Genomic DNA, 23973 nt, shown 5'->3' on the forward strand with positions numbered 1-23973 from the left:
ATAGAAGGGGCCCATACACCTATTTTGCTGCCAGCAGGTCTCTGATAAATCTCAGCTCTAACACTCTGCTGTGCCTGAATTTTAATGTTCTCCCTCACAAACAATGTTTTGGATGCCTTTTAGCCACCAAGATCAAGTTCAAAATCCCCTTGAACCTAGTTTGCCAGATGTCTACCCAGGCTTCATCCAGCAGGCCTGGTATTGCCTTTAAAATCTTTCTAATGAGGGTGCCACACGGGCATACTTTTAAGCATATTAATCACCACTTAGAAATCATTCTTCACCTGTATATGCTTCTTCCTCTTATTAGGACAAGGTTCTTCTTTTTCAGAAAGATTGATTCCATTTCTCTAAACCACATCTATTAAAGCAGTGGCTTCTACCACTCAATTTATTCTGACAGAGAGAGGGGAAAATTATACCACATGAGAGTCTAGCAAATTAAAATGGGTGTGTTGTGAAAATTTAAGAGGGAACTAGTTTCTAAAATATTTGCTAATTACATTAATTACATCCTCTTTCTGTACAGGAAGTATCAAGATGATTATATGGGGAGGGAGGGAGGAAGAAAGGGTGTTAGGATAGCACATTAACAGATCAATTCCATCATAACTTCTTCCTTTTGTTCCTGTGAAAGCTCTCCTTCATACTGGTTAAAGCTGCAAAATGAAAAAAGTAAGACGAAAGGAACTTAATTTCATGTCCATGGACAAAGCACTCTGCTGAAGTCTCCCAGGTCATAGGAGCACATCGAACCATCTGTTCCACCATGGTGTTAGCCTGGAAATGAGTCTAATACCTCTAATGGTAATATAGCTTACACCTTCTCCAGCCGTGGCACCACCATCTTCTGTATAATATTATTTTTAGTACGGAGAAAGCCCTTGTCACTTCTCTACAATTCAGGATAAGAAATGGAAATGGTAACATACTGGCTGTTATAATACCATATAGTTCCACATCCAATCAGTAGCTAAAGCTTCTGATGCAAAGTATTCCTCAGTGAGACAGCGAGTCCTGCACTGATAACAAAAGAGGAAAAATGTACTTTTTCCCCCCTCATTATTAAAGAAATTACTCCCTGCCTTTTTCTATATATCAGTACTTTGCAGAATAACTTTTTAGGAGAATTCCACCAAAAAACTGAACTAAAAGGATTGCAGATGTTGGAAAAAAGACAAGCAAAGATTAATTTATCACAGTTAGAGGGGAATTAATACATAAGGTTTGGACTTGATTCCAGGTTTTGGAGGCTGAAGCTGGGCTGCCTTTTTGTCCTGCTGAAATTATTCTTACAGATGAGACAACACATCTCTGGACGGGAGGCAGAAGCTTGAGCAGGGGCTGTAGCTCAGGTGTGCTTGGCCACTAGTCAAAGGTTGCCCTCACAAGGTAATTGATTTTTAGTCTGTGACTGGGTACCTGCTTGGAATAACACTGACATCTGTCTTAACTATGGACAGTCCTTTGTATGGACATAGGCAATTCAATACAGGAAAATGAAAAGCTGATGCTGAGTTTTGCAGCACAATGACACCAAATTAGAGTTCTAGCAGAAAAGGCTTACAGAGTTGGTTGAGCTCTTCTGAACTGGGACACACTATTTTTCAATAAAAAGGTGCATACCTGCCCTAGCATGAAGGCACAAAGATCAGTCTTGCAGTAACACAAATTTATTTTTGTATCTTTTGGCTCGTAGGCCTCACGTAAAGGGCAGATTCCAGGAAAGCAGAAGGGAGTGAAGGTTGCTGCCTTGTGCACAGAACAGTGACTGCTGCACAAATGCTTCTAGTGGAACAGTATAGGATCATGGAAGTCTAATCCATGATGTTGCATTTCTGGTCTTGTCAGGAGAATATTATAATGTATGGCATCCTTGAACCAGGTCACTGCTGCTGTGTCTTGTGGCTTCTTTCCAGATTCAGCTGAGGAAGACTGCTGTCTAAGAGAGGCTGAACTGCAAGGACTTGCCCCTTCTCCTGGATTTGGTCTCGCAGGTATTGAATTTCTGCCTGCTGCATTTCTATGATTGTTTCACTTTCCTTCTCTGTATTCAACCTCAGGACAGCTGGGCTGGGCAGCAGCTCACTGAGGGGAGCTAGAAGATAAAATCAGAGAGGATACTGCTGAGTAACAAAGGTCCATCTCACAGAGTTCTTTGGCATGAACAAGGAAAGGCATCTTTCATGGCTGAACGAGTAGGGCTAAATCATAAGATTCTGCAGTATTTAGCAGCTTCTACAACTGACATTACAATATAACAGGTACCAGCAGGCAGACAAACTGGAATGATATGGAGATAGTAACAGAATTGTTCACCAAGGACAAAAAGGGCTTCTGGCATGAGTGCTGACAATATGGAAAACCTACAAGAAGCACTATTCACCTGTGTCTTCAATTGCTTTCTTTTTCTTGAGTAATCTTAGTGTTGACTGGAGGTCATGTACCTGGGTGCGGGCCACTTTCAGTTCTTGCCTCAACTCATTAATTTCCTTAATCAGACTCACATTTTCCTGCAAAAACAATATGCCCTATGAGGAAAAGCATAGGTACCACCTTGCTCAGCAATATGTATCTTCATATCGTTGGGAAGGACACTGGATAGTACAGAATCAGTATGACAGGCAGAAGATACAGAGCAATCAGTATGGTATACAACATTTCAGATAAGGCCACGGTAGAATTGACACAAGACATGACAGTGTTCAAATCATGTTAGCTCAATGAGCTAATATTTCTTTTGCTTTTCTGACTGCAGCTGCACTCTGAGGTATCATCTGCCTCGCCAATTCCACAGGGAAGCCCATGTCCCTTTCTGGATTGATCCAATTAATTCAGAATTAATGTGAAGAATTCCCATTTCTCCCTCCAGTGTGTATTATTTTGCTTTTCATTTGCCACTATGTGTCTGTTCACTTAAATTAACTATATCTCCCTGCAGTTCTTCAAAGCCCTCTTCATTAGTTCTGACAGACATCACTTTCCAATACCACTTCCAAATTACTAAGAAATATATAAAGCATACGGAGATTTGAGATACCTACTGTTAACATGCTGTTATGAGGAAAAGTTGGCCATGTATTAATCTTTTGTTCTTTTTTTAGTCAGTTTTCAACCCATAAAAGTTCAATCCTCTTAATTTTTTTAGCCTACCACAAAGCATCTTGCTGAAGGAGTTGTGAAAGTACAAGTGAATGTACTTTACCCATTGTTGCGACAGATTCAAGACTTGAGCAAAAACAGTATGGGCTAATACTAGTGAAGGATGATAAAGATTCAGGATTCAGAAATAGAAGCACCATTAACTCAATAGTTCTTTCCTGAATTCAAGAGAAGTGGAATTGTATATTTGCTTCTTACAAAGACAGTGAAATACCTTATCACATCAACAGCTACTGCAAATGTTAAATAGCTGCCATCATACTTGAACTGAGAATAGCAATGAATTCAGCTAACTGTGATGGTTTTTAAGAAGTTTTGGAACACAGCACCACTCCAACCCCTGCAACATCATCATAAATGGCAATATTTTAAAAATATAAATTGTCAAAAGGCCTGTTTGGGTACCTCACATAATACCAGCCTCAAGCAATAGGGAACCCACTAAAACAACAGGAGATAAGAACACGGATTAATGACATTTTCCTTTGAAAAAGCTATCTTCAAATCTAGATTTAAAAAAAAAAAAAAAAAAGATAATTTTGGTTGATAGAGGTAATTATGTTGCCATAAGAGATTTATGTAAGGCATGTGATTCAGTTCCTTACAGAATACTTATTAAGTATTGACACCACACAACTGAAAAGTGGTTAGTAACAAAGTACAATGCTTACTGCAATTATCTGTATGTAGATGCACTCAAAGAGTTCAGGTTGGCAGCAATAACTCAAGAAGCAGCTGGTTGACACTGATATTTTTCTGAAGAGGCAAGCTATCCAGGGAGATTAGTCTTTAATTCAATCTTTGCATTCTGACAGAAAGCTTGCACTGCAATGCAATGATCATGCAACGGATTAAACTAAATGTTCATGGTAAAACTCATTGTCATAGGATGCTGTGGCAAAGTACCAACTGTTTCAGAAAAGGGATTGATCAAATGTATGGAGCATGAGGCCATCAGGTACAACTGTATATGATGCCTGGATGCAGTCTACAGCCTACGAAGTCCCTACAGTGCTGACTGTCAGAGATGGGTAGGACATATTATAGAAAAGATCACCCTATACATGCTTCAGTTCAAGCAGTGTTACTTCAGGATTACTCAGTGTGTCTGTTCTTATATATCCAAGTAGCCAAAGAGGCCATTACAAATACAGAAGGTTGGAGGGAAAATCAGTAGTCTAACAACAAGAAACTTGCCGATTGGTATGAATAATTAAAATTATCTTGACAGTTCTAATCATCTGTTGCAGCAGTCACTAGTGGAATGTACCTATGAATAGTCACTCAAAGAGGAATGCACAGCTCTGAAAACATAAGCACAAGCGAGGAACAATAGAAATACAGAGCTAGAAGGCCGTCAAGTTGTCATTTAGTTTTGCAAAGCAAGTCCTGACAGAAGTTTTTCTAAACTAGTCTTAAAAGCCCCCTGTGAAGAACTGGAAGATCATGATAATTCCTCCTGGCTGTAAAGTCTCATTAATCTACTAGACTTCAGAGAACTGCTTTTTCTTTGAAGAAACCAGGCTGGTTAGAACCTTTGATATCTTCATCTTCCAGATGTTTTATTAATTCAGTTTTAATCACCATTTCATGTTAGGCTTACTGATCCAAGGCATCAAGTGTTATCATTATGAGCACCATCTGTCACCGTATTCCAGCAAAGAAATTCTTCAGGTTATATTCTGAAGCCATCTCCTTTTGTGCCAAAAAGAAACATCTAACTCACAGAAGGAGTAAAAAAAATTAAAACAGATCCAGGGAAGAATATTGCTGCTGCCTAGGCCTGAAGAAGCTCTATGAATAAGCAGCAAAGAACAGATGACTTAGGAAGGACTGAGGTCTAATGATCCTGAGGAAGTGTAAAAAAGTAACAATGAAGAAAGGGCTAGTGAGGGGAAAAGGAAATGCTGACTGAGCAGAAGGAGATCATGGTAAGAGAAGACTGCAGAAGAGCTGTCCTCCTAGGATGTTTGGTGTGGGGGTTTAGTTCCTCTCACTCCAGCTGAAAACAGATTGGATCTTTAGCCCCAGCAGTCACACGGTTACCTTGCCTTGTAAGGAACAAGGATTTTGAGCAAGAGAACTTGGTACGAATAGGCATATTCATCACGTGTTTCTGAGCTTCCTTGAAAAACCTGGATGTGAAAAGCAGAAAGTTCTTCTGAATTCAAACTAGTAGGCATGGTACTATATGGCCAAAGAAAGTGGGGTATTTTTTTGTTTCCTTTTCTTCCTCCAAAATTACTTCCAAAATACTACCACATAGCAAATACAGCTTGGAACATACATTGGTGCAAATTGACTATGACAGTAATTATAACTAGTGTTTGAAATTAAAAACAAGTACATGAATTGCTTAAAAAATATCCAGGCAGCAGAGATTCCCTGTCTCCCTTCACATTAGGGAGTGGGAAGGAAACAAGAAGTATTCAGCAACTTCTGACTTCAGAGATCTTGCTCTTTCTGTCCAGAATATTACAGAACTTTAGTAGCTCAATGAATATCAACCTTGAATGGAAGCACTTTAAAAACTTGGAATTTCTGGCAAGGAAGCAAACCAAAACTGTTTCAAAGTCTAACAAACCACAGCAGTAAGGCTACCAAAGTCTCTTTTGTGCAGCTGCTTCCTTTTTTCTCTTTCCATACCACAAGGAAAAGGCTTATTACCTGCACAATGCGCATGTAAGAAGCTTGGTGGACAGCCTGATTCTTCACCACCTTCTTTTTTAAAGCTGCCAAATTCCTCTCAAGATATTCTCGCTGTCTCATGTACTCCTGCTGCAAATCTATGTCTACTGCTTCAGGCTCCACCTGAGGGGGCACAGCATGTTGCCTCAGTAACTACATTAGCAGAGAAATTCAGCTGCAAGGAGAAGGCAAAGGCTCTGACTCACCGCGTCGGATTGCTGCACATACTTGCTGTAGAGCTCACGGATCTCATCCTTCATTTTTTTTGAATCCTGAATGAAGCCCACACAATTATGAAGGTCTGTTTTAAATCGTTTGATGAGAGCTTCCATATTTTGCTTCTGCAAGAATGATGTAAGTACATTCTTATTTGGCTCATCAGAGCACTCTATCGTGCAATTTTGTAGAAAGCCTAGTAGAACTGATGAAACTTCTCATATACTTTACTTCCACTTAATTAAAAAAAAAAAATAATTAAAAAACACACTGGGGAAGCCAGCACTACATGTCAAAAAGCAGTGGTAAGTTTTAGCAGTAATAATAATCCAAGACACTTGCATTAGGTAATGTAAGCGCCAGCATCCATAAATGTTACCTGAAAACCAGTGACATTATTATGAATATTATCCCTCATTGTCCTTTCCCATACAACCTACATTGCAATATAGAAACAACACACAAACCATTAATGAGAGAAGGCAAAGGACCAAACACATATCAGAAACACGGACAACTTGATCAGACACATGTACAACTCAATGATTTCACATCAAGATTGCCTTCTCATTCTCATTTGGTTTCCACCAGGCCCCTCTACCTGCTTCCTCAGTCCTGCACTGCCCACTAAGCTCCTTCACCTTCACTTGCAGTCCCTTTTCCTCTCTCGCGTCTGACGCACTTATTGTAAAACACATCATGTCTCCTCCATTAATTCCACCCTTCATTTCATCCTACTAATTCCTACATATCATTGTAGGTGGTAGCCTACATGCTGTTCCAGTTTAGGCCAAGTGTCCCCAGATTGCAAGCTTGGGCAGGAAAGGGTAGTCAGTTAAGCATTTGACTCACTGCTCTGTTAAACCCAGGAGAATAAGTGTTGATTGAACAAACTGACACACAAATAACTGGATTTTTTTAATATCTACTCTCTAACCGGGTTGCAGGCTTAGAAGCTTTCTGTCTTTGTCCCCACCCACCAGAGATTTTCTTGGTCTGTGGACACAGTATCCCTGACCTATCTGCTTGCTTAGAGTAATGCTTCTGCAGTGTTCTGTCCCCTCAAACTTCACTATGTAGGACCTGCACAGTGGTTGTACCCCATACCTTCTGCCTCTCTCTGTGCATCTCGTGATTAGTTGCCTTTAGTTTCTGCTGCAGTTGTGCGATGCTCAGCTTCAGCTGTGTGCTCTCCTTATGGAATCGTTCCAGCTCCCTCTTCATCTGAAAGGAAGCAGAAGGAGAAAATCAGAACTAAAAGGAGACATGAAAAAGCAACACATAACAGGAAAATCAGAGACTGGAAATACAGACTTGAGGGAGTAGATCCCCCTTCAGGTTAAATTACAACATGAAAAAAGTCAATTTTGGAACAACACTGCCCTCTGTCAGAATATACAGAAAACATAAAAATGGATATTCAACTCTCTTTTGAGTTACAGTTATTGACGTGATGTGGTGCCCCTTCATTTCCTGGAGCTGAACTGCAGCTTTACTGTTCCATTTGAATAAAAATGGGCAAGATGGAAATTAACAGTCAATACTGGAAAGAGTAAGTGCAAAAATAAGGAGAATCTGATACCGAAAAGAAACAAATACATTGAAAAGCTGTGGGTACACATGTAGAACACAGGGGAACAAAGGAATAAGGGTACTACAGCATTTACTGGTATAAGATGGTGACCAGATGAGAGAGCAGAGCTTCCATCATGCTAGTCTGATGTACATACAAATTGCTCATTAGTTTGCATTTTATTTAAAAGGCTTTTGTTCTGAATAAACAGGCTTCTGAAAACTAATATGTCATTGATTAACTATGTCACCATAGTCCTAATTTGGCTGAGCTAAAGGTACATCTATGGAGAGATCACAGTAAGTTTCTCTCATAAATAAGTTGCCTCAACGAATTTGCTGCAAGTTAAGTATGAATACATGGAAATTTTTCATGGAGAAGCTGATGAACAGTAATTTATCCACGTACCTAACCCCTAAACAGAGTTATGTTTGCATAAATCTGCAACTGTTCCGAGAGAAGTTCACTCTCTCTTCCTCCAGATCAGTAAAGGCAGCATCTTGCAAACTCTACAGGGTACGTGGAGGGCACCCACACAAGGATAAGATGTATTTTTAAGCAAAACTCATACACTCAGAGTCTAGAATTAAATACTGAAACAGGAGCTTAAATAACTGTGTTGATCACTGGTAGCACATGAGAGAAAATTAAATAGCAGCCATTGTGCACAAATATTTTTATTAGCTGTAAAGATACTGAATCAGTGCTGTGTATACTTGAAAGAAGTCAAGGAACAAACAGGGTGGAGTCTCCCATGGGACTTGTGGGGATATCTTTGTATTCAAAGGGCTTAGTAGCAGAGGCCAAACAAGAGTGTTACCTCACAAATCTGCTCTTTCCTTGTTTCAATATCATTATCACGTGACTCTATTTGCTTCTTAAATTCCTCTATTCTGTAATCCAGTACAAACTTCAACTTTTCCAGTTCCTCATTTTTCTTTTTCAGGTCATATATATTCTTCTCCTGGGAGAAATAGGTACAGAGATACCATTCAGACACAGCATGCTCAAACAGATCCCTAGGACAAGGCACAAATATGTTAGAGGCAAAACCAGCAGTTATGGGTCCAGTGGAATACTGAACTTCAGTTGCACACCTACACAGATTGAGTGGGAAAGGAGGGGAGAAATAATGCAGAGAGCCATGTAGAGGTCCCAGAACAGAGGATGAGAATCTCAACATCCTGAACTTGAGCTCCCCAAGAAAAGCTTAGAATGTAAACAAAAAACTAAAATCCCAAAAGAAAGATGGCAAATTCTTTAAGTTAAAACTGAGTTTCCAGTCATGTGATATTATCACAACATGATACTAATAAAATAAATTTCTGTATTAAATGAAGGGAGGGTGACTTTGATCTCAGCCAATTGTTTGATTTCTCACCTTGTCTTGGATAGTGTCTGCTCTCTCTTGAATCTCTGTCTTCAGTGCCAAGATTTCCTTCTCCAGTGACTTAATGATGCTTTGCAGCTTCTGGTGTTCCTCTTTCATTTCATCCATGTCCCTGTTTCGCTCCTTGAGCTCTTTCTGTAGGCTGCTCAACTACAAAGGTAAACAAATAAGACTCTCTGAAAGCTGTGCACAACTTAGCCATCCTACTCTGTAAGACACCTTGGAGACAGCATATCAAACTAAGATATGATGAATGAGCATCACATCCCTTAAATATCTGTAACTCACAAGGTGGTTCGATATCCACTTTTGCATTTTCTGTATATTCTGACAGAATACTCACTGCATTACAACGAATCAAGGAATTTGCATCCAGAAGCAAGAAGGGCATGGATATTATACCCAAGCATCAGCTTCCAATAACACTCAACCCATGGAAAATTATTTCAAGGCAATCAGTTGTCATACATCTCTAAAGGTGCCAAAAGTAGACTGCAAGGGTGCCTATTTCATAACTCTTGGGTACTCTAAAAATCGCCACCTCCATACTAAGATCTGTGAAGCCAAGAAAGTCAGAACCAAGGAATGGTGCTGGTCAAACTGTGAGGACCCACAAAAAAATTCCTGGTATCTAAAAGACTACAGAACTGGAGACAGTACCATGACAATAGAGGGTATAAAGGAAGAGAACCTCTCTGTCTCCACACAGATACTGAAGAAATGGAAAAGAAAAAATATCCCTCTAACACCCTTATGCAAATGTACCAAACCAGTAAAAGAACTAAAAGGTTTTATGCCTCCTTAAAAATCCTAGTAAATAAAAAAGTCATGATGCATACAAAACACAAAGTGTCGATTGCATCAAATGAAGCAGCAGAAGTATTTTTCTAACAAAGCAATGCATTAGATCTTGGAAAAATGAAAAGGTTCATTTCTTTCCCATCATGGGATGAAAAATATTATTATTTATAATTTTAAAAGTATGTAAGATAGAAGAAAGTATACCAATAAAACCACACCTCCTCTATCGTCTCTAATCATAACAGCATTACAATCAGCACACAGCTGCTTCTGCCCAAATATCCTGAAACATTCAAACTGATATAAGGAAGGTCTACTATTTTCATATGAAATGCCACATATTTACAGACTAAACTGAAAAGCCATTAATCACATTCAATCCTCGGCTATAGATCTCCATGTGCAGGTCTGATCCTATCACAGAATAAGACGTACCCTCTTATTCATGACTCCTACTTCACCTCTCAGTTGCAAGTTTGATTCCTTTTCTTCCATGAGATGTTTCTCATACTTGATTTTGATTTCCAGGATTTCTTGATCTTCATCTTCTTCAATTTGTTTCTTAATTTCTTCATGTTCTCGAAGCTGTTGCCTCATATACTCCTTTGTCTGCAGTTAAGGAAAGCAAACATTAGAAAAGACAACAGTAAGAGACTAATAAAGAAAAGGAGAATTCTTTATATGTAACCGTGTTTCTCTTGGGAGGATCTATATTTAGTGGACTCTTTAATAGCAGCAATTTCATTTAAGGTAACTTGACTTCTTAGGGGATTAACTTTAAAAACTGTTAAGACAAACATAAAAAATTCTTCTTAAAAAAATTATTCTGAAGACTCGGATGTTTCAAGTTAGGAACCGGCCCAAATGCTAACATCAGCAAACTTGTTCTGGCTGCAGAAATTGCAAACACAAGTAATACTCAAGATCTTCTAAAATTGCTGTTTCTGATGCATTAGGACCAATAACTACTCAGGTTTGCATCAGTCTCTGTATGCCTCTCTTCTCACATTCCCTCTCACATTCTTTCCAAATTGGTATTGCAACATAAGGTTGCAAACAGTAACGCTGATAGAATTTATTGACTTTAGATATGGAAGTATCAGTTCTCTGGCTGTCCTTTGTCAAGCCAAGTCTTTGACCTCAATGTGCAGGTTTTTTTTAAGTACTCAGAGTATTTCTCTTTGTTCCCCAAATTATGCAGGCAGGAACCTCAGGGACTCAAGGATGGAATTCAGGATTTTAGAAATGCTATTTCTCCACTAGAACAAGGACACTGAATCTTTCTTCAATTATATTAAATGTATTATCTAACCCATATTAATAAATGGGAGTTCTTGGATCTAGGAGAAAGAGAGGGAAAGCTGAAAATGCCAAAGGATATTAATCTTAGCAGGCTACTTACGGTATGAAGTCCACTAAAGTTGGTAAGTCAGCTGAGTTTTTTTCATTACTATACTATCTGTCAACATATATCCCCAAGGTTACAGGCAAATTAAGATTTGCATGGAGGGAGCCAACCTCTCCTGTCCTAGGGAACATTTTATCACAGTTGGAAATGAACTTAGTCAATAATTTGAACGGCAAATCAAGTTTCCTACCTCTTCCAGCAGAACAGATTTCTCATTAAGTTTTTCCTCATAAGATTCTGTTAGCTCCTTCAGAGCCCTGCTTTTGCTTTCCTCCAAACTGTGCAATTGTTTCTCATATTCTTCCTGCATCCTCTGGGATTTCACTTCCAGCTCCTGGTATTTCTCATTTTCCATTAAAAGCTTCTGATTACTCTCAGATTCTGGTAACAGGAAACATATGGAACAGATAAAAGTAATAGAAAAGAGAGGCATATCCTATCCCTCTATAGTCATCGATGTCTTACTCTCTACTGTCTTTTTGGCAGCTGGTGGCAATAAGTTACACTAGAAGTACTTCACCCCTTTTTCATCAGATATACATGGGTTTTAGACTCCGTGGCCATACAAAATTTTTCATCAGAAAACCATCTCTTGAATTTCCTGCTCTTCTTTTTACTTACCACATCACTAACAATGCCTGTTCCAAAGCTGTCATTCACCTTTCTCTGTTGTGTCTCTGAATATTCCGCTATATCCCTACTTGCTGCATGGGGACAGAATCCTGTTCTGTTCCAGCTTGAACAAGTCTAAAACCTACAGCAAAGTCTCCTACTCTGCCATTACGATAAATTAGTAACAGCTAATTCAGGCATTCCCTTGAGATGACAACCATGACAGAGCTGCGTAAGCACAAGTGTTACAGAGTATGTCATTTATGGGTGGATTTGCTTTTTGGTACTAATTTGCAGTATTTCTGTTTTATCTTGATAACAGATCTGGGGTCCAGGTATTTCCATGTTGTGTGCATTGTGCGTTAGCCTCCTTGCTGAACTGTATGACTTCACTATTCTTGCACAGAGAACGATAAGATAAATAAAGAAATTACTAATCTCAAAATGCAAATATCTAAGATACAGTGCCCATGTGCACGTTCTCATCATGGTCACGTGTGTGGTGCGGTTTAGACAAACATTTGGTCTTCAATATCTGTCACTTGTTATAGTCCAACCTAGCTGTTGCATCTCCCTGGCCTGTTTATCCTTCAGCTCAGACAGTTGAAACTGGAGGTGTTGCTCCTGTTTTTCTTTCTCTGCCTGTAAAATCTGGGAAAAAAAAAAAAAAAAAAAAAAAAAAAGTAAAAAAAAAGAAAAAAAGTACAGCAATGAAAAAAAAATATTAAAAAGCCAGTAACTCGCTTTCCAGAAGTTCCTAATGCTAAAAAAAAAAAAAAAAAAAAAAAGTTGAAACTAGGCAAAGCAGTGTCCAAATTGTTTGTGCTATTGCCCATGGTGGGGAGCATACACATAACAGAATTTATTTTTGAAGTCTCTCACCAAAATTCAGATACCATGTGTCACTAAGCAAAGTTTTCCCAGAGAGCTAAGGGAAAGCAGCAAACGGAGTTCAGATAATACAGGCTACTGCATAATCCTAATCTAAAAAGAAAAGTTTGTGAACTACAAAAGCCTCCATTTCGTTGTGTGTGCCTGCTTGAGGAGAATTTGCAATTCCACAAATTGCTGTCCAGATATTAAAGTTCAAGCTGCTTCCTGTCTCACTTGAAGCAACCTTGAGGTCCTCAAACACTGACATTTGCATAGAATGACAGAAACCTAAGCAAAAGTGAATTTTGAATGCCGTTTGCTTAGAATGTCCGACTACCGCTACAAATTACTTCATCTTCTAAAAAAGCACAAAAAACTGGAACACGAAAATAGGTGAGAAATTTCTCAGAAAAGTTGAGAATTGTACCATAGGTACAATTTTTTCACTTTCTTCTCATAACAACTCTATGGGTCTTGCATAAGCAGAAGTACTCCATTTGCCTGCTGGACACAACACATAATAAAGCTACTACGTAACTTGGCAATCTTTCATACTAGAATGCGTATTTATGTGGAGTCAAACTGAAATACTGCTTGAAGGGACTACATATAACTCATCAAAATAAGCAGTAACAAATTACCAGGACAGGATAATAATCATGCAAAATCTCAAAAAGAACACGAGGCTGACAGAACTGAATCAAGTGACATGTAATATCTCACTTCAAGCCATCTTACTGCCAGAGAAACTGCTACTGGATCACTTGCCTTCTAACTCTAAAAAAGGTTCAGAAATACAGCAAATTACAGGTCAGAAATTTGGTGTGTGCACCAGACAGATGGACAGAAAAAATTAACAGACACAGATAAATAGGACAGTGGGAAGAATTATGGTGGCTTTTGCCTTTCAGGGAAGTCCTGCTTCATGACCACAGAGAAATCAATAGACACATGAACAGAAGAAATCTAGGGAATATATTTTAATTCTGTTTTCAAAAAGCATACAAGACATCTCAGCAAACGTTCTTAAAAAAGCTAAATGACCAGGGCATAAAGAAAGCGGCGTTAAGAAGAATAAGTGTTGGATCCTGCAGCAGCTGCAACCTTATATGCGATAGAACTTTTAAGCCATGGCCCCATTTCTGCTCAAGGGTGATACAGCTTACCGACCCTTGGTCTCTGGCAGCATTTATTGCTGAAACTGTTTTTATGTGAAGATATTTAATAGGCTACCCAGGAGAACTCTTGCACACCGTTGTTCTTACAAGGTACTTGACTCAAAGGTAGCTTCATGCTTTACAAATATGAAGAACGTCTTTAATGAAAAGTAATGTGTCATTTTTCAGATGCATTATGGCATTCATAGACATATAATGCAAGCATGAATTCAACTCTTCAGTGAAAGATTTCTTGGTATTTGGTTTTGCAATATGAATCATACCTGGTGTTTGGCTCTAAGGGAGTCTATTTCCTGAGTGAAATTATTTTCCAATTCCTTTATTTTTTCATCACAGTACATGTCCTTGAGACATAGCTGGTAATCCTTTTCTATCTGTAGATCTTTCACACGAATCTGCAGGTCTAGCATTGCCTGACTCTGTTAGGACATGGATGAGAGGACAGTTTAATACAGAGATTATTTGCCATTAGCAACAGCTTGTTAAGGATGTTTTATTTACATGCACATATTTATGAAAGACAGCCATTGCACAGAATTTTCAGACAGACATACCAAGAGGAAGTTCCAGAAGTAAGGTTCCTTTGCTATCTTACAAGCTGATTTACAGAAATGCAGCTTCTGACTTCTCTGCTCCATTAAAACTGCTTTCAAGGGACTGGGGAAAGTATTAGAGAAAAGTCTACTCTTTTCTCCACACTTACTGTTCATACAATGCAGTTTGTATATTAGCAGGTAGTTGCAGCTACTTTCTGCAAACTATTTTTATGACAAAAGCCACACAAGCCCTCTTAAACAGAAGGCCATATGGGAACAGCTAGTCACAAATATCATGCAAATGTAATTCATAAACTGGTATCCTGGTTTGGGCTGGACTGGTCACTAAATATTTGTTAAACGTAAATGAATGTTTAGTGGCCTGTCCAGCCCAAACCATGACAGCTGTGCACTATGGTACATGTTCACAAGTTGCTCCTCCTACCTTCTCTTCTATATCTGATCTCATGATCAGCACTTCCTCAGCATACTGAGCTTCCTTTTCCCATTTCATCATCCCAACTCCTTTATCATACACTTTCCATATAAATACAGAGCCATCCTCTGAGGCACTCAGCAGAAATAGGTCATCATTTGTTATGGACAACTTGGAAGGAAGGAAGAACATAGTAGTAGAGACAAGGAAAAATGGTGACACAGTAAAGTTTTATACCAAATTTTTCTCCCCACCACATACTCCCAGACATTTCTACCACAGGAAGTCAACAGGGAAAATACTACATAACCCCACTACCAACATTTTGATTATGTCCTTTACTCCTGCTCCACCCTGCTCCAGACAACAGGGGAATGGAAAGAAAAGAAGAACATGGGAAGACACTGGATCCTTTTCTCCTCTCAAAGCTGTAGGAAGATTTTTAAAAACCTGGAACAGAAAAGACCATCTAGACGGTTACAGCACAGACAGAAAATATGACAATTCCAAAGGTCTCTAGCTTTTTTCTTTGAGAAGTTGTTTGAGCAACAGATGGCTAAAATTTTTCTTTTGAATCTGCAAATAAGCCTATCAAGAACTATCTAGTGCTAACTGCTGTCACCTCCTCCAGACCTCCTGTGACTGTGTGGCCTGGCATAGAGTACCTGGGAGCTGACACAGCTTATGAGCGAGGTGAAAGTAGAGTTCAATAACTGAAGTTCATAGCCTAGTGCTGGACTGTGCAGCTCTAAGTCAAGGTGCTGTATTTGACAGTGACAGTTAAAATGCCAACAGTACGAACATTTTTAATAAGATGGAACATGTGGCTTCCTGGAGAAAGTGCACTGAAATGTTCCATGGTTGCAGGCTCTACTCATCAAATCCCTACCTTTCAGATGCTGCTCATTAGCCATTTAGAAATACACTCTGGTTAGTAGATCAGCACTGCAACCTCCTCTGTTCTCTACCCCAGCAGCAAATTGCTTGATACATTTATCTCATTCCTTGTTGTATTCTCACCAGAGGTTTTCAAGCCTGCATAACTTTATCTTCCTCTTTCCAGAAAGAGCTGTATCAAAGCTCTCCATCAACGATATGCCACATTATGTATCCTGGTGTAAGTCACTTTTTAGCCAACATCTATTTCTAGAGACAGGACTTCTCTTAATGCTGTAATATTCATGCTCTACACACAGGCTCAACCTTACTTTTAACATATTATGCTGTGAAACAGGAAGGAGAATCAGTGCTAAAGGAGATGCACGCAGGGAAAATAAAGTATTCTATGTTACCTTTGTAACAGCACCTGCATGAGCCTGATACTCATTGAAATCCTTTGTCAAAGGTATCGGGTATTTCATAGCTCGAATTGTCCCTAGAGATGTACCAACAAATACCATGTGCCCAGAATGAGAAACAGCTATTGCAGTATAAACAACACCAAAAGCAGACACTTCATGCTGGATCTGAAAAAAAATAATAATCAAATCACCACACAAAATCCTCACGTTACATTAAGTTTCCCAATACTTTTTGATTACTCGTTGCATGAGCAATAGTCAAACCTCTGCCTGCAGCAAATAATGCAGTTAAAAGAATCTACATGGCTACAGGAATAAAGCTATGAACAGCAATTAGTATTAAGCTTTATAGACATGCACTTTTAAAACTTCAAGCCAAGTTCCACAAGTTGATCACTTCTGAAAGATGCAATAGCTACCACATAAAATTTACTACGTTTCTGGACAAAAAAAAATAAAAATACATGTAGCCTACAGTGTTAGATGCATTACACTTGTATTTCAGCAAAACAGTTGATACAATATTGCCAAATTAGTTTGTTAGCTGGATTAGAAGATTTCTAGGTAAATCGAAGTGAAGTTATAGAAATACAAAACTACAACAAAATCTCAGGTTTCATGGTAAAGGACATAAGAACACAAGAAAAGTGTCAGTAAATATTGCAGTTACCAAAACTAGACTGATTCCTACTTATCAAACATGATAAAGAAACCAAGGCAGTAGTACCCTCCCCAGAGAACTGAGCAAAATCCCAGAGTGCTTGTTAGCTCACCGAAGATTCCGATATTTCTTTGATAGTTTGGTCAGATCCAACCGCAAAGATGATTTTGGCATCAGGAGACAGGGCAATGCTGCTGTAGATGCAGGACTTGAGCACACACTCTAACTCCCTTTTACCTGTCAACAAGTTCCACTCATACACAGCACCGTGTGTGTCACAGGAGAAAAATTTAGCATCATCTGTGCTCCATTTAACTGCATGTATCTGGCAAAAGCAAAATACATCAAGTCACCTGATGTGTAAATTATAGACATACAGCATGAAGTCATTTTACTGGTAAATCCATGACAACTTTGGAATCATATTTCTAAGCCTTACTTAAAAACCCCTAGATGTTTCTTAACTAATCCATTTTAGCACTAAATAAAATAATCAGTAAGAATTACTTTATTAACACACTGTCAGGAAAAAGCTCATTTCAATAATGAGAAGTACATTTTATTTTTATAATTTATTATTGAGATATTTTTCCTAGTTCAGCTACCTGCCAATCGTTCACTTTCAATTTAAGGACAGACTCTTTAGATGGATCTAGTGCATGCATTCACTGATTTCTGACCAAAAAAACCCTGACTTGTATATTTCTATTTTTAATTTTTGGGCCCATTTCTGATGTAAAATTGTACTTTACCTTTTCAAAATGCATATTATCAACTAGTTCATACTTTAATAAGTTGTATCGTATATGATTTGTTTACTAACCTTCCCACTATGTCCTTTCAGATTATTAATATTCTCAAAGGTGATGCTGGAATAAATTTGAATCACATTTCCATTAACTGCAGCAAAAAGATGGCCTCTGTTACTGAATGAGCACTGCAAAAAGAACACAAACACCCATGACTGTAGAAGCAGTGGATAAAAGAATTAATGCATAGAATTCCAATGACAGCATCTATATCAGAATGTTACACAAAAAGAAAACTCTATGACATAATTAGTCTCTTAATGCTTTCTTAATTGGTGCTTTCCCCTGTAAAATTCAGTCCTTGAGAATTTCTGACCAAACTACCCCTTCTGCAGCTTCCTAGATCCACAGTTACACATCAGTGTCCAGGCTCATTTTCCAATAGTCAGAATCCTTTTCTCTATGCTTTGGTATCCTAAATTCCGCTAGAATCTATTGGAGAGGTTTCTATCTTCTGTCATGTCTTCACCACTCTGCTCTCTATAACTCCCCTATTTCAAGTTTGCATCACTCCTTACCTCTCTACAGTTTCTTATGGCAAACTCCTTGAAAACATGCATGTCCTCAAACAGCAGACTTATAAATCGCAGTCTGTCAGAAAACCCAACCAAACAGAAAAGGCCAGTGGGATGAAGTGACACTGAGTATGCTTCCTCCCGATATTCCTTATACAGCTCCAAAGTGCTGAAAGAGAAAACCATTGTGCAGTACGAAACAGCTCAAACTCCCTGTGCACACTTGGCAGGACCTGATCTGGCCCAGCAAGGACACCAGCAGCTACAATCTGACTCTGCTTTGTCCTTGAGGAAATGTGTTGTCATTCAGTTAAGTAACAATCACACAGATGTTACAAAGGCAAATCTGAACTTTCTGGTTCACAGAGAAGGTGTGGAAGGTGCAAGGGCAAGTCCTTGTTTTACTAATATAATGAAGAAGGTAAATGAACTGCTGATTGCAAGCCTACTCAACCATCTCTTCTGAGATGTTTTTTCTCTCCCTCTCCCTCCGTAGACCCTTGAAAGCTGGAGTCATTTTGCTTAAGAACTATGACTATGGAGCAGGAAATGGGACAACAGTATCTTAAGACAAAGCTGAATGAAACAATTCCTGAAGATTCTTTTTTTTCCAAAACACATTAGAAGTCTGACAAAAAATGGCTTAATAGAAAAGACTATGGATTCTTTTGGCACTTGTTTTAAAGGCACTGCACACTTCCCAAATCATGTCACTAGGACCATTTACATCCCACACCACACAAGAATTTTACCAGAACAACACTCTCATTCATATGAGATTACTGCTGTTGTCTGCCAAATTCAATATACAAAAAAATAAGAGGTAATAACAAACACAAACAACTCTTTACTTCATTTTGTAATTCCAGATGCGGACAGATCTATCCAGGGAACAAGTAGCAAGAATGGGTTTCCAAAAACAGATGTCCAGACCAGTGATTGAAGCAGAATGCAATGGGAAATTCAGATAAGTGAAATAAGCTGTCTTCTCCTGAGAAGTAATGAGAACACACAAAAAAATCACAAATATTTCACTGACGGCAGTAAGTCAGGTAAGAAATCTCATAGCTCTGCATACAGTAATCAAAAAGATTTGAGGAAACCACTTAATCCTTTCACTGTACCAGTCTGAACATAACAATGTTAAAAAAATAACAGTATTAGAATTAGTTTTAACTTTATAATTAATAACCAATAAAAGTGATACAGGGAAAACGTAGGCTCCATTGTTCTCATACACTAGTGAAAACAGAACATAGTTGTAGGTGTCCAAAGAAATGCAAGTTAGATAATTAAATAAAACTGGACTGCAAGAATTCATTTAAGACCATCTGGTCAGACAGATATTTAAAAATAATCAAGCGCTGAGTGATAAGCAACTTACCCAGGTTGTTTAGCTACTACACGCTGGAAGTGAAGTACCAATAAAATTTTAGGCTGCATGCAGAAAAAGGACCCATAACTACAAAGCCTCTCTTTGTAGAGATATTTCTATACACCTGTACACAGGTTAGGTATTTAACTCCATGAAAGTCTATTTCATGATAATATATTTATCTCTTGTGTTTGTATTATTTAATTCCTTCAGAGTAGGGAATGTTTTTCATTACATTTGTCCTTCACAAAGAGATTTCACTTCTAACTAGGACTTTAACAACTATTTTAGAGTAACATCAGATTCCCATGGCTGTTCCAGCTTTATCACTGCATTAAAGTTTCTGTATATTACAGTGGAGCATAAACTACTACAGTTACGTTAAAAATCCTTCCCTTAAAGGCTTACTTAAGTGGTTTGACAGTGACACGCACCCTTAAATGGTTTTAACATCATTCTGCTGAATAACATCAGGTATTCATATGGAGGGACGCTTGAGCAAGGGGCTACTGAAATCCAGCTCTAAGAGGAGCATGTGGAGCCCTTCATATCATGAGCTTTAAGGGTTCAGACACTATTTGATGGATTTAATGAGAAGCCATCATAGCACACTGAATAGAAAGTGACACTGAATAGCCTGTACCATGACAATACATCCCTTACTGGACATGATGGCTGTGGAATGTGAGAAGATTGCACTTACCTTCATAAAATCATTGGAGAGCATAGTAAACATGTAAAGCTGATTTTTATTTGTGTTAACAACCATTTTTTCCTCAGAGGGGCTGAAGCATATATATATAATGTCCTGTCTGTTCGATTTTTTTGGCTCACTGCTGAACTGGTCCTGAGGAATCTGCACAAGAAATACATCCCATGGGATATTCCTCCATGTTTTAGTAGTATGCATGCATACACACAAACTTTTGCTGTAATGCTACTCTAATAAGCATATGCATAACATCAGGAAGATAACTTGGATATTTAATAGTACATAACTACTGCAAGGCAGGAAACAGAGATCAAGATAACCCAACTGTATCTATAGCATTACAGCTGAAAAAAAGTATCAGAGGACATTTCAGCAGTTATCTTAAGTGCTGCATTAAACAAAAATGAAAATGGTAGCAGAAAAACGTCGAGGAAAAAACCTAGCAAGTGTCAGAATGAAAACTGCCTGAAAATTACGATCTCAGAATTCTTTGCACTGTATCATTCAGGTTGATAACAGTCTTATTACAGGGTCTCACGCATAGGGAACATCTGACCTTTTAGGCCCAGAGTACGAAGGCTTGACCAGGTGATCAGAGACATTGCAGTAATGCAATTCATACAGCTCACTATAGAACAGTTAGAAATCTTACTAGATTACTTAAGAGTGCACAAGTTGCATGACAGCAATAATAAATACCTGAGGGGAAAAAAGCTTTGCCTTGGAAAAAGCAAGCAGCCTAGTTCTTTAGAATTATTGTAGATTACTTCTTAGCTCCAAAAATCTCCATAAAAAAAAAGTTTCTTAAAAGTTTCTTGAAGTTTAGTGGCCTCAAAGCACACTACACATGTGGTAACATGCAGAGCTACCTTGCAAAGGACATTTGTCACTGACTTTCGGTGTGACCTCTGGCAACTCCCTTCCTTTTGACATCACCAGGACAGTTAGCTAATGCTTACAATATAATTTAGATATATGCTAAGAATTATTATTAATAACTAAATTGGAAGCACACCTACCCCCCACGCCCCCAGTAGGCCTCTGCTGCATAATTGCTTGGAAAAGCTTTTTTCTCCCTACCCAGATTTCTTGACTCTCCTTGTAGACTTCCTTTTCCTTGGTCTTCTCAAACAGAAGAACAACTCCTGGGCTACATGAGCATGCAAAGCCTTTGGAATAAGCTGCAACTGCTGATATTCGAGGCAAAAAATCCTGTTGTGAACCATTGTCCTCAGAGGCCAGTCCATAATAAACATCAGAAAAACTGCAAGCAGGAAATGCGTAAAGACATCAAAGTATTACAAGCCATTCATAAATCGGACAAGAAGGAAATAAGTGAACTGCCTGCAAGTAATCTGCATGGACACTCATGAAACTATTAGTAATAGTATTTAATAGATTTACCTCTCATATTCTTTTGTTGTTGCATCTTCTTCTAGTTCCTTGGGTGATTTTTTGTACTCTAAAGTTGTCTCCCACTGTAGCTCCCCAGTTTCAAACAAGATAACTTTGCCTGTGTCAGTGCCACATATAATTTGCTCCTTGGACAGCCAGGCATGACACAAGTAGTTTTGTGGCTCTCCCTTTTGTAAATTCGTCTGCTTCAAAGTTCCTCCACTATACTCAAACAGTTTAAAAAAGCCATTTCCAGTGATACAAACCTGTGCATTGTCTTCAGGACTAAAGCTCACCTATGGAACAAAAAGAGAGAAATTGTTTTACGCAACTATGTTCACAAATAAGCAAATATTATACCTGTTCTGAAGACTTTCAATACCAGCTACTGGAAAGCAAACACAGGAAGAAGGTTCTTAGAAACACACGGGAATACAGAAGAGACTAAGAAATAACCATCATAACTACATATTGCAGTTTTCCCTTTCTAAAATGTGTCTATGGATTTTACACGATGCTACAAATACAGCAACTCTATTAAGCTATGCCGCTATCTGAATCACAACACAATCCCAAAGAAAAAGTTGTCTCTGCCCTTCAGGATTAAATGACAAAAGTAAGGCCAAAATACCTCTTCACTGTTCATTAGCAAGTTTTTTTCTTAGTAGCAATCTTCCTAAAAAGTGCAACCATTCACTCTTAAAAGTCAGCAATAAATTCTGCATTTCTGTATTTCAGGCAAACCTTGCCTATTATGCATATTAATTCACATAATTAGGTGTTTATTGGTGAACACAGTGGAATAGCCATCTCAATACCCAACATGAAGGACAGCAGAGGAAGTTAGACCTCATTTTTCATGCTTAATGGGACTTCAGACAGCAGCTGTCTTTACAGTCACCCTTCTCTCTTTAGAAATTGTGTTCCTAACGTCAGCTGTTCACCCAACCTCTGCTTATAGCTGTACCCCAGGAAAAATGGCAGGTCCAACCAACCCAGGTACTGGAAGCCTCTTACCTCCCTGCAAGTAAGATACTAAAAAAGGGCACCCAAAGCAGGAGGCAGGAATTGCCTGAGTGCCATCAGCCTGCTCTTTAGCCATGCTTCCTGGGCCACTCCTGTGATCTGCACATGGAACAGACCGCAGGGAGGAAAAGGGGCATGAGCGTGCCCAGAGCTTCCAAGATGCATGTTATGCCTAATGAGCACAGCCAACATATTTAATGAGTGTTTCTGCAGGGACACAAGGGACACATTGCACACTCGCTGGCCAGTTGTACTGTCCCATACCATAGATCTCATGTGACATAGGAGATACGGACATGAGAATGTCTGTTACGGGTCAAAGCAAAAACTTATTTAGCTCAGTGCCCCATGGCTGAGGAAGGCCAACAGCAGGCACCAAGAAAGGCCACAAGAAACTATATAAAATCTACAGTGTGGAGCCCTCTCCTCCCTCTCTTGCCCTGGAGAGAAGCCACGTGGCCACAGGAGAACACACTGTGCGCATTCCTGCCAAAGGAACCCAGGTGCTACCTGGCACCCAGTAGTTGGTGAACTCAAGTTGGGTCCTTCTATCCACCTTTTTGCAATAGTGAAACGGGCTCCCACAGAACCAGTCAACCATGAATCCAGACGTTAAAAGTAAGCTGCAGAGACGCTGGCGCAGCTCAGTTTTGGAGGGAGGTGTGTGCACCCTTGTACCCTGGCAAGGATGCGGGCAGCCGAACGGGCCCGGGGCTGGGGGATGTGCCGGACTCCGTTACCTGGCAGACGCTGCTGCCCAGGGCCTCGACGGGAACGGCCGCCAGCAGCCGCTGCTTCTCCCACAGCCAGTAGGTGAGGTGCACCTCGGGGGGGGCCGTGAGGGCCGCCAGGTACCGGCAGTCGGGAGAGAAGGCCAGGGACACCACCTCCCGCGCCGGCAGCTCGGCGGCGGCCAGCGTCCTCCGCCGCCGCGCCGCTACCTCCGACAGCTCGGAGACCGCCAGGACCGGCTGATCCGCCACCGTCTCCGAGACCGCCAGGTACCGCCGGTTGGGGCTGACGGCCAGCGCCTGCACGCCACGGCTCTTCTCGGTGCCTGCGGGGAGGAGAGGGGTCAGGGCGGGCTGGGGCCGCGACCGGGACCGGGATGGGGATGGGGACCGGGATGGGGACCGGGGCCGGTGCCACCTGGGATGAACTTGTGCCATTTCTGCTCGAGGTGGAGCTGGAGGCAGCCCGTCCCCACCGCGTGTAGCACGATCTGTTCCTCCAAGAAGCAGACGCCGCCGGCGACCCGCGGCCGGCAGCCGAAGACGGCCACGGGCTCCGCCGCCACCGCCGACAT

General features: G+C 39.8%; 1 protein-coding gene across 1 annotated transcript; it reads right to left on the minus strand.

Moving 5' to 3' along the window:
- Positions 1–1686: 1686 nt before the first annotated feature.
- CFAP57 (cilia and flagella associated protein 57) lies at positions 1687–23973 on the minus strand. Its single transcript, XM_014939002.1, has 22 exons — positions 23817–23973; positions 23408–23724; positions 21651–21937; positions 21327–21510; positions 20238–20390; positions 19011–19150; positions 18163–18328; positions 17659–17772; positions 16948–17160; positions 16166–16339; positions 14883–15044; positions 14165–14320; positions 12408–12501; positions 11429–11619; positions 10266–10439; positions 9021–9179; positions 8460–8603; positions 7174–7290; positions 6057–6191; positions 5830–5973; positions 2387–2513; positions 1687–2098 (listed from the first exon to the last, which is right to left on the minus strand). The coding sequence occupies exons 1-22, from the start codon at positions 23971–23973 to the stop codon at positions 1887–1889; spliced, it is 3720 nt and encodes a 1239-aa protein (XP_014794488.1). The 3' UTR covers positions 1687–1886.

Source organism: Calidris pugnax, unplaced genomic scaffold (assembly GCF_001431845.1).
Source record: "Calidris pugnax isolate Ruff unplaced genomic scaffold, ASM143184v1 scaffold18, whole genome shotgun sequence".
In the NCBI taxonomy this organism is placed as follows: Eukaryota; Metazoa; Chordata; class Aves; order Charadriiformes; family Scolopacidae; genus Calidris; species Calidris pugnax.

Excerpts from the sequence above, each read along its gene's own strand:
- CFAP57 (XM_014939002.1), bottom strand. The coding sequence starts at position 23,973 with ATGTCGGCGGTGGCGGCGGAGCCCGTGGCCGTCTTCGGCTGCCGGCCG. Across the intron at positions 6,192-7,173 it reads TGCACAGAGAGAGGCAGAAG|AAGCAAAATATGGAAGCTCT; the intron begins GTATGGGGTACA and ends TCATTCTTGCAG. Across the intron at positions 2,514-5,829 it reads CTTACATGCGCATTGTGCAG|GAAAATGTGAGTCTGATTAA; the intron begins GTAATAAGCCTT and ends TTGTTTTTGCAG.